The 12,162-nt window shown below is 39.1% G+C and overlaps 1 protein-coding gene across 4 annotated transcripts in view; it reads right to left on the reverse strand.

Annotated features, from left to right (window-relative positions):
• Positions 1-12,162, reverse strand: part of LOC124615314 (TBC1 domain family member 31) — a 282,280-nt gene that overhangs the window by 240,092 nt on the left and 30,026 nt on the right. For all 4 annotated transcript variants that reach the window (XM_047143109.1, XM_047143107.1, XM_047143108.1 and 1 more), the window contains exon 3: positions 1,895-2,047. In XM_047143109.1, coding sequence (XP_046999065.1) covers positions 1,895-2,047 — 153 coding nt within the window. The remainder of the gene's footprint in view (positions 1-1,894; positions 2,048-12,162) is intronic.

Raw genomic sequence — 12,162 nt, forward strand, 5'->3', positions numbered from 1 at the left:
ACACGACCACCAACTCCAGCATCTTGGGCTGGAATGCAACATCACGTGGGATGCAAGCAGCAATCAGGAGAGTCTGGGGAAGGGGAAGGGATGGTAGCGTTCGGGTGGCGAGAGAGGCGAACACTGTCTGGTGGAGTATGCTGGGACTAGACTGCCAACAGGTGCAGTATCAGGAGGTTGTGGGGCAGGGAGGTGGGGAAAAAGGGAACAAAAAAGGAGAGGAGCGGGGAAATGTGGGTAGATGCGTTAGCAGAGGGCTGCAAATAAACAGGGTGGGAGACGAGAATAAGAAGACGACAGGATAGAGGGGTTGGAAACTGTTGGGAGGAGCTATATGCGAGTGTCTTAATCATGCCTCTCTGCAATTTGACATGTCTTATTTATGGTAAGTAGCAATCTACCTTTTCATATATTATTAATTTTATAATTAGATAATTTGTAGAAGTGACTGATGAGATATGTTTTGGATTTTCTTTTCATTTGGTGAGGATTCCCAGTTTCTTATTTTATGCCAGACAGGAGCTTGTTGTAAACATTTGCATCAAAGCACGTAACTGCATTCTGAACCACAGACAAGGACTTAGTCTACATGTTGGTAGCCCTTTTACGAGGGCAGTTCAATAAGTAATGCAACACATTTTTTTTCTTGGCCAATTTTGGTTGAAAAAACCGGAAATTTCTTGTGGAATATTTTCAAACAACCAGGGCATCTCAGATATTCATGTCTACGGTGATCTGGCAGTGGACAAAAGCACGGTGAGTCGTTGGGCAAAGCGTGTGTCATCATCGCCGCAAGGTCAAGCAAGACTGTCTGATCTCCCGCGTGCAGGCCGGCCGTGCACAGCTGTGACTCCTGCAATGGCGGAGCGTGCAAACACACTCGTTCGAGATGATCGACGGATCACCATCAAACAACTCAGTGCTCAACTTGACATCTCTGTTGGTAGTGCTGCCACAATTGTTCACCAGTTGGGATATTCAAAGGTTTGTTCCCGCTGGGTCCCTCGTTGTCTAACCGAACACCTTAAAGAGCAAAGGAGAACCATCTGTGCGGAATTGCTTGCTCGTCATGTGGCTGAGGGTGACAATTTCTTGTCAAAGATTGTTACAGGTGATGAAACATGGGTTCATCACTTCGAACCTGAAACAAAACGGCAATCAATGGAGTGGCACCACACCCACTCCCCTACCAAGAAAAAGTTTAAAGCCATACCCTCAGCCGGTAAAGTCATGGTTACAGTCTTCTGGGACGCTGAAGGGGTTATTCTGTTCGATGTCCTTCCCCATGGTTAAACGATCAACTCTGAAGTGTATTGTGCTACTCTTCAGAAATTGAAGAAACGACTTCAGCGTGTTCGTAGGCACAAAAATCTGAACGAACTTCTCCTTCTTCATGACAACGCAAGACCTCACACAAGTCTTCGCACCCGAGAGGAGCTCACAAAACTTCAGTGGACTGTTCTTCCTCATGCACCCTACAGCCCCGATCTCGCACCGTCGGATTTCCATATTTTTGGCCCAATGAAGGACGCAATCCGTGGGAGGCACTACGCGGATGATGAAGACGTTATTGATGCAGTACGACGTTGGCTCCGACATCGACCAGTGGAATGGTACCGTGCAGGCATACAGGCCCTCATTTCAAGGTGGCGTAAGGCCGTAGCATTGAATGGAGATTACGTTGAAAAATAGTGTTGTGTAGCTAAAAGATTGGGGAATAACCTGGTGTATTTCAATGCTGAATAAAACAACCCCTGTTTCATAAAAAAAAAAATGTGTTGCATTACTTATTGAACTGCCCTCGTATTTCAGCCAAACTTCAGATCAGCTACATAAGAGGCAATTTCCACTGAGAAGTTCTCTGAATGTTAAGGGATGATTTTTCAAAACTTACTTGTTACTTGCAAAATCAACAATGAAGATATTTGCCCTGTGATCTGATGCAGCCAACTTTTCTCCAGCATCTTCAAATGCAATATGTACAAAACGAATCTGCTGACTTTCTCCATGAGATCCAGGGATTGTGTGATGTATCTGCAGTATAGGTCTATATTGGAACAGACATTAATAATACATGAATATTGTTTACAATCCTTCTGAACATAATACACCACAATAGAACGTACTAACAGCTAATAACAATGAAACCGGTTCTTATACAAAAATAAATGAAAAAAAAAAACAACACAAAGACTTAAAAGCAAAATTACTGAACAATGATCCCAATAATTTACACTGGATAACACAGGCAGCTCTGGTTCTTTAACAGTAATCAAATTATTAGCCCTCTTTCAGCTCTGTCTGTTGTCAAATAATATACATTAAATACATCAACAAAAATAATCATTTTTGAAAATATATGTAATTGGATAGATAAAAGTGGAGGCAGGAGAAAACGCATGTAAAGGTATTGACATTTTCAGACTTTCGGAGCCAGTGGCTCCTCCTTCTGTCGAAAGGGTTGAAGGGGAAGGAAGACAGGTGAAGGAAAATGATTGGTGAAGTTTAGGAAATGGGAGAGTTCAGAAAAGTCACCCAGAACCCTAGGTCAGGGGAGACTTACTGGACGGGATGAGAAAGAAAGACTGACTTGAGTTAAGAAGAGCAGAAAGCTAAGTGCATCGTATATAGTAGACAGGGGAGGGGGGAATTACACAGGTCAGAAAATAATAGATATAGAAAACTAAAAATGGAAGAAAGAAATTGTTACTGACAAGAAATGATAAGATGTAAGAAATTAACGTAAATTGTGGCCATGTGGGTGGCAAGAACCAGGGACATGTAACACCAGTTCCCACAGGCAGAGTTCCATGAAATAATCAAGATGGCACATGTGGTGAAACAGACACTGAGGTCACGAGTGTCATGTTGTAGAGCATGCTGTACAACAGGATACTGTATGCTGCCAGTATACACCCTCTGCCTATGCCCACTCATTCTAACTGATAACTTGATGGTATTCACGCCAATGTAAAAGCACAAACAGTGTTTACACAACAACCAGTACACATATGGCTCTCCCTTTGACAGTACGTGTTCTGCCAGTTATAGGGCAAGTGTGGGTGGTGGTAGGAGGGTACAAAGTGCAAATCTTACAGTAGGGACAGTCACATGGGTAGGAGCTTTAGGGCAGGGAAATGGGTGCAAAAGGAGTACAGGGTCTGAGAGGGTATTGTGCAGGTTAGGAGGGCAATGAAAAGCTATTCTAGGAGGGCTGCACAAAATATCAGACAGAATGGACCTCATTTGAAAGCATTATTTTAGGAAGTCAAAGGCCTGACGAAATAGCTCACTTATCAGATTCACAAGTGATCATAAAGTGCAGGATTTCACGACCAGTATTTGCATACTTGGTGAATTTTACTTTATAGACATTAGCCTCTGGTCCATTACTTCTATGCTAAAATTTTGTCACCTAATGCTGAAGGTGCCATCAGAAGCTATGAGGATTCTGATAGCAGTTTCAAACTGAAACAAGCTCAGCAAGCCAAGCAGTTTACATGCATCCAGCAACAGTCAGGTCAGGTAACAATGAGTGACAAGATATATACATCTAAGTTTTTTTTTTTTTTTTTTTTTTTTTTTTGGAGGTATCAGAAGTATCAGGATTGGATGTGATGGCCTGGGAAATCTGCTTTTGAGATAGGCCAGAAGGGTAATTACAAACAGTGAAGGCTGAGGTGAAAATAGTGGTGTAGAGAGTCTGCATCTGTACAAATATATTTGCCTTGAATGTCAAGGCTGTACGGGAAGGAACATCTGACATGGAAAGGATGGGAACTGTCAAAATGGACTTACAGTTGTTTGTTAGTAGGTTTAATGTGAAAAAAAAGTGTGTTGCTGACCCTCTGTGAGGATGAGATCAACATCTAGGAAAGTGGCATGGGATTCAGAATATGACCATGTAAAATTTAATTGGGAGAATGTATTTAAGGATTACAAGAACTTAAACAGTTCAGCCTCACCTTGAGTCCACACAGCAAAGATGTCATCAATGTATCACTACCAAACCACAGGCTAAAGGCTTATGAATCCCATGAAAGGCTCCTCCAAGTGACCCATGAAAAGGCTGGCATAGGAAGGAGCAATCCTGGTTCCCATAGCTATGCTCCTGACCTGTTTGTATGTCTGCACCTCAACGGTAAAGTAGTTGTTGGTGAGCATAAAGTTGATTAAGGTGAGCAGGAAGGATGTCATAGGGAATCAGGTGAGTGCTGACTGAGGATATGGCAGCAGCAGACAGATCATGTACATGGGAGATTAGATTAGATTAGATTTACTTTCATTCCAATTGATCCGTAGTGAGGAGGTCCTCCAGGATGTGGAACATGTCAGAAAAACAACAATACATGACAAATATTTAAACTAAAACAAATAAGCTAATGTACCATTCCACAGGTCCCAAGTGGAATGATCGTCATTTTTTAATGAACACTAAGAGTCATTTTACAAATACTATTGCACTGAATTTAAAATAAAAAAGTTTTTTATTTATTTATAAGGTAAGAAACATGTAATACAACTACTGTAATACTTATTTACAATGAACACATTACTGCACTGAAATGGTGCAGAAGTTAGATTATACTTACACACACACACACACACACACACACACACACACACACAAATTTTCAGTGAACACATTACTGCACTGAAATTGTGCAGAAGATATGTTGTACTTATATACAAATCAGTTGGTTTTCCTCAGAAATTCATCAATGGAGTAGAAGGAGTTGGCCACCAATAAATCCTTTAGGCTTCTCTTAAACTGAATTTCATTGGTTGTTAAGCTTTTTATGGCTGCTGGCAAGTTATTGAAAATGTGTGTTCCTGAATAATGCACACCTTTTTGTACAAGACTAAGTGACTTTAAATCCTTGTGAAGATTATTCTTATTTCTAGTATTGATTCCATGAATTGAGCTATTGGTTTTAAAAAGTGATATATTTTTAATGACAAATTTCATTAAGGAATAAATATATTGGGAAGCTGTAGTTAGTATCCCTAGTTCCCTAAATAGGCTTCTGCAGGATGTTCTTGAGTTCACACCACATATAATTCTTACTGCACGTTTTTGTGCCCGGAAAACTTTAGCTTGGCTTGATGAATTACCCCAGAAAATAATCCCATATGACATTATGGAATGAAAGTAAGCATAGTATGCCAGCTTTTTCATTTTTATATCCCCTATGTCTGACAAAATTCGCATTGCAAACAGAGATTTGTTAAGACGCTTCAGCAGTTCTGTGGTGTGCTCCTCCCAGTTGAATTTATTATCAAGCTGTAATCCCAAGAATTTAACACCGTCCACTTCTTCTATCTTCTTGTCATCATATGTTAGACATATACTCTTGGGACACCCCTTACAAGTTCTGAACTGCATGTAGTGTGTTTTTTCAAAGTTTAGTGACAAAGAATTGGCTAGGAACCAGTGATTAATGTCTACAAATATTTTATTGGCTGATCTTTCTAAGACTACACTTGATTTGCTATTTATTGCAATGTTTGTATCATCAGCAAACAAAACAAACTTGGCATCTGGTAATGTTACTGATGAAAGGTCATTGATATACACAAGAAAAAGTAAGGGCCCCAAAATGGAACCTTGTGGGACCCCACATGTAATTAGTTCCCAGTTGGATGATGCCTGATAGCTTGATACATGTCTCTTTCCTAATAACACCCTTTGTTTCCTGCCAGAGATATAAGATTTGAACCATTTTGCAGCATTTCCTGTTACACTATAATATTCTAGTTTACTTAAAAGGATATTGTGATTTACACAGTCAAATGCCTTTGACAGATCACAAAATATACCAGTTGCCTGCAATTTTTTGTCTAATGAATTAAGTACATTTTCACTGTAAGTGTAGATAGCCTTCTCAATATCAGAACCTTTTAGAAATCCAAACTGTGACTTTGACAGTATGTTATTTGAGATAAGATGGTTATAAAGACGACTGTACATTACTTTTTCGAAAATTTTTGAGAATGCTGGCAACAGTGAAATTGGACGGAAATTTGATGCTATTTCTTTATCTCCCTTCTTAAACAGTGGCTTAACTTCAGCATATTTCAGCCATTCGGGAAATATTCCACTGATAAACGACTGGTTACACAGATAGCTTAATATGTTACTTAGCTCATTTATTTTTTATTTATTTATTTATTTATTGTTCCGTGGGACCACATTTAGGAGAAGTCTCCATGGTCATGGAACGAGTCAATACATGAAATTATAACACGATTGTAGAAACAGATAAAATGAAACAAGTCGTTAGTTTAAATAAAGAAAATCAACAATGTAACACTGGAATTTTCTTAATTTTTTATCTCTTCCAGGAGCTCCTCGACAGAATAGAAGGAGTGAGCCATGAGGAAACTCTTCAGTTTAGACTTAAAAGTGTTTGGGCTACTGCTAAGATTTTTGAGTTCTTGTGGTAGCTTATTGAAAATGGATGCAGCAGAATACTGCACTCCCCTCTGCACAAGAGTCAAGGAAGTGCATTCCACATGCAGATTTGATTTCTGCCTAGTATTAACTGAGTGAAAGCTGCTAACTCTTGGGAATAAGCTAATATTGCTAACAACAAACGACATTAAAGAAAATACATACTGTGAGGGCAATGTCAAAATTCCCAGACTATTGAATAGGGGTCGACAAGAGGTTCTCGAACTTACACCACACATAGCTCGAACAGCCCGTTTTTGAGCCAAAAATACCCTTTTTGAATCAGAAGAATTACCCCAAAAAATAATACCATATGACATAAGCGTATGAAAATATGCGAAGTATACTACTTTTCGTGTTGAAATGTCACTTATTTCAGATACTGTTCTAATGGTAAATAAAGCGGCATTTAGTTTCTGAACAAGATCCTGAACATGGGCTTTCCACAACAGCTTACTATCTATCCGTACGCCTAGGAACTTGAACTGTTCCGTCTCGCTTATAACATGCCCATTCTGTCTGATTAAAATGTCAGTTCTTGTTGAATTGTTGGTTAGAAACTGTAAAAACTGAGTCTTACTGTGATTTAGCATCAAATTATTTTCCACAAGCCACGAACTTACTTCATGAACTACATTATTTGATAATGTTTCAATATTACACACAAGATCCTTCACTACCAAGGTGGTGTCATCAGCAAACAGAAATATTTTTGAATCACCTGTAATACTAGAAGGCATATCATTTACATAAATAAGGAACAGCAGTGGCCCCAGCACCGACCCTTGGGGAACGCCCCATTTAACAGTGCCCCATTGGGACTGAACATCATTACCACTCTCAATATTGCGGAGGATTACCTTCTGCTTTCTGTTCTTAAAGTAGGAGGCGAACCAATTGTAAGCTACTCCCCTTACTCCATAATGTTCCAACTTCTGCAGTAATATTTTGTGGTCAACACAGTCAAAAGCCTTCGTTAAATCAAAGAAAACACCTAACGTTCTCAACCTTTTATTTAATCCGTCCAAAACCTCACAGAGAAAAGAGAATATAGCATTTTCAGTTGTTAAGCCATTTCTAAAACCAAACTGTACATTTGACAGCAAATTATGTGAATTTAAATGCTGCAGTAACCTTGTATATACAAGCCTCTCGATAACTTTAGCAAACACCGATGGCATAGAAATAGGTCTATAATTGTCAACATTATCCCTGTCTCCCTTTTTATAAAGTGGCTTCACTACCGAGTACTTTAATCGGTCAGGAAACCGACCACTGCTAAAGGAAAAGTTACAGATATGGCTAAGTACTGAGCTAATATACGTGGAACAATACTTCAGTATTCTGCTAGATACCCCGTCATATCCATGAGAGTTCTTGGTCTTTAGTGATTTAATTATTAACTCAATCTCCCTCTTGTCAGTATCATGGAGGAGCATTTCAGGTAACAGTCTCGGAACACTTTTTTCTAAGAGCGCTATATGATTCCCTGTTGGGACTAGGTTTCTATTTAGTTCACCTGCTATATTCAGAAAGTGATTATTAAGTACTGTACATATATGCGACTTATCAGCAACACGGACATCCCCACTACGCACTGATTCTATATCCTCGACCTGTCTCTGCAGACCAGCCACTTCCTTTACGACTGACCATATGGTTTTAATTTTATCCTGAGACTTAGCTATTCTATCTGCATACCACATACTTTTTGCCTTCCTAATAACTTTTTTAAGCACCTTACAATACTGTTTGTAATGGGCTGCTGCATTTAGATTTTGACTGTTTCTAACGTTTTGATATAATTGCCACTTTGTTCTACAAGATATTCTTATCCCTTTAGTCAGCCACCCAGGCTGCCTGTTTGTGCTAGTACCCTGTTTTAAACGTTCTAACGGAAAGCAATTTTCAAAGAGCACGAGAAAAGTCTTGAGGAAAGCATTATATTTATCGTCTACTGTATCAGCACTATAAACATCTTGCCAATCTTGTTCCTTGATAAGGTTTACAAAAGTCTGTACAGCAACTGGATCAGCTTTCCTAAAAAGTTGGTAACTATATTTAACATGTGTTGAAGCACAAAAATCTTTTAGACTTAAAATTTGTGCATCATGATCTGAAAGGCCATTCACTTTTTTGCTAACAGAATGCCCTTCTAATAATGACGAATGAACAAAAATATTGTCAATGGTTGTTCTACTGTTCCCTTGCACTCTCGTTGGAAAGAATACGGTTTGCATAAGATTATATGAATTAAGGAGGTCTACCAGCACCCTTTTCCTTGCACAATCACTTATACAATTAATATTGAAGTCACCACATATAACTAACTTTTTGTATTTCCTATAAAGTGAACCAAGAACCTCCTCTAGCTTTAGCAAAAATGTTGTGAAATCGGAGTCTGGGGATCTATAAATAACAACAGTAAGAAGTTTAGCTCCACTAAATTTAACCACACCTGCACAACATTCAAACACCTTTTCAGTGCAGTACTTTGAAACATCAATTGACTCAAATGGGATACCGTTTTTCACATACATGGCTACTCCCCCACACCGCAAAGAGCTCCTAGAAAAGCTGCCAGCCAACCTGTATCCTGGTAAAGGAAGCCTCTGAATTATCTCCTTATTTAAGAAGTGTTCAGATATACCAATAATTTCAGAGTCAACATCTATAAGCAGTTCACTAACTTTATCTCGAATACCTTGTATATTTTGATGAAATATACTAATTCCCTCATTAATCGGATACCCAAGCTTTGTAGAAAGTGGTTTCTTTGTTAGAGAGACTTCCCTTAAGCAGGAATACCTATCAGCTGACTTCAATCTAAAAAAGGTACAGCTCTAACACCCACAACTACCGGAATTTTCCCATGAGTGATCCAACCACCCCCACCTATGCTGTCACCTATAAGTTTTGCCAACCTCCCCTTCCCATACCTGTTGAGGTGCAGGCCATGTCTAGTGAAACCCGTCCTGCTGATAGACTCCACCGACACCACTGAAATGTGCCCCATGCCTTCTGTCATCAGCGCACCCCCAAGTCTCATGTTATTACGCCTGACGGCTATATTAAGATGAGGCCGATCGTGACGCTGAAACAGTTCCACGAAATGCACATTCGTGTTGCCAGTCTGAGTGGCTATCTTTTCCAGGTCACCATCTATGTCATACTTCCCATCCCTATCAATACTATTACCAGCCCCACCCACAATCACTACCTGATCCTCTTTAGTAAAATCCCTACATAACCCCCCTATGTTAAAAGTCACCTGAGCCAATCCTGCATTAGGCTTCACAATGCTGGTGACCTGGTACTCACTTCCCAAAACTTCCTGCAACTGCTGGCCTACACCTCTACCATGAGAACTACCTAACAGCAGAACCTTCTTCTTTCTCTTAGACTTTGCAACTGTCCTAGCCACCGTAACTGCTGAGGTCTGCTGCATACTTCCTACATCTACAGCTACTAGAGATTCCTCTCCACTAGACTCTGACAGTTGGTCATATCTATTACAAACACCAATAGTAAAACTATCTGAAAATCTCCTTCTCCTAGCAGATCTCTTGCCAACAGCCAGCTCCCATTCCCCAACCCCCTTCTCCCTCCTCATCCTATCTAGCTCCTCCTGTGCGTTTTTCAACTGCACCTGAAGGGCACAGATCTTACGCTCCTGCTCCTCTATCAACTTACTCTTGCTACATAACCTGCAGTTCCAGGAGAGGATCTCACCAGAATGCCCACTGGCTTCCCCACTGCATTCCCCCCAGTGAAAATACTTCGAACAAGTCTCACACCGCAATCCACTACTCACGAACCTACGGCAAAGCCCACACTTCTCACTCATGGTAAAATTTTACAATTATTGAAACAAGAAAACAACTTTATCTAAGTTCCGCTACTACAACAAGAAGATGTTAAAAACTGACTACAATTATCACAAACTTGCTCTACAAGGGAAGTAACTACTATTATTGACAGTATTAATCAACAACAAATGAGAATATAACAAAATACTAACACAGAAAGAAAATCAAACGTCTAATGACAGTAACGAAACTGAAAGCAGTTCGCAAAAATTTCTTCTGAAGTTATTTCACCGGAAAACACCAAGAACACCGGTTGAAGACTACTAAAGTTCCTAAATAAACTACTATACACAAACAATTAATTAGTACTTAGCTTTCGATGCGCCGCTACAGCTGCAACTGGTCAGCGCGGAATGTAAACACGGGTAAGAGGTTAAGTTGCTCGATACGAAACACTCACAAATATCAGGCCACAACACACGAAATGCAGAGGTGAATGAAGAAACCACTAATAAGTCACTTATATAGTAAATATTATCACAAAAACAGTTAAAATATATATCTGAAAACTAAAAATAGATGAAAACTTAGAGAGCGATCTCACACGCAGTCACGCGCTTATGACGTCACTGATTGTCAATCACAATCACATTCTTTAATTAACTTTGTTGATATTTCATCATACCCACTAGATGTTTTTGATTTTAAAGATTTTATGATGGACATTATTTCTGTTGGGGTAGTGAGGGTCAAATTCATATTATGGAAGTTACTTGAAATGTCTGGTCTAAGGTAATCCATAGCAGCATCTACCGAACCTGACAACCCCATCTTTTCAGTAACAGTTATAAAATGTTTGTTAAAAAGTTCTGCAACACTATACACATCTGTCACCAATGCATCATTTACTCTTAATGCTATTTGTTCCTCTTCATGTCTGGTTCTACCGGTCTCCTCCTTCACTATATCCCATATTGTCTTTATTTTGTTATCTGATATGACTATCTTTTCCTTGTAATATATTTGCTTTGACATCCGTATTACAGTCTTTAATATTTTGCAGTATTTCTTATAATGTGCTATAGCATCAACATTGGAAATGTTTCGGATTGACAGATACAGTTTTCTTTTTGTTTTACAAGATACCCCTATTCCTCGAGTAATCCATGGCTTCTTTGTAGACTTTGCTCTAACCTTGGTAAGTTTTGGGGGAAAGCAGTGTTCAAATAAGGTAAGCACTTTATTAGCAAAAATGTTATATTTTTCATTCATGCCATGAGCACTGTAAACATCAGTCCAGTGAATGTCTCTGAGGAATGTCCTAAAATAATCAATTTTTGGCTTACTGATTACCCTCTTGAGCTCAGATTTAACAGATTTTATATCTTGTTCAGTATTAACATTTAACAGAAGGAACTGCATGTCATGGTCTGAGAGGCCATTGACTATTGGTTTTGTAATATAATTTTGTTCATTTGACTTTTCTATAAAGATATTATCAATGGCTGTTTGTGAGCAAGTGGTTATCCTAGTGGGGAACTTTACTGTGGGAATTAAGTTGAATGATAGTGTTACTAACTCAAATAGGTTCTTATTGGGAGAGTCTTTAAGGAAATCTACATTGAAATCACCAGCAACCACTATTTCTTTGTTTTTGGTTGTTAAATGGGCCAGTACAGCTTCAAGGTGGTTTACAAACAGATTAAAGTTACCTGCAGGTGCTCGATATACACTTAATATTATGAAAGATTTTTTGTGAAATTCTAATTCTGTTGCACATGCTTCCATATGCTGTTCTAGGCAAAATTTATGAATGTCTATGTTCTTAAATTTATGACAGTTCCTGATGAATGTGGCAACTCCTCCTTTCTCCATTTCTGATCTACAATAGTGAGATGC

The sequence above is a fragment of the Schistocerca americana genome, chromosome 5, assembly GCF_021461395.2.
Source record: "Schistocerca americana isolate TAMUIC-IGC-003095 chromosome 5, iqSchAmer2.1, whole genome shotgun sequence".
Lineage (NCBI taxonomy): Eukaryota > Metazoa > Arthropoda > Insecta > Orthoptera > Acrididae > Schistocerca > Schistocerca americana.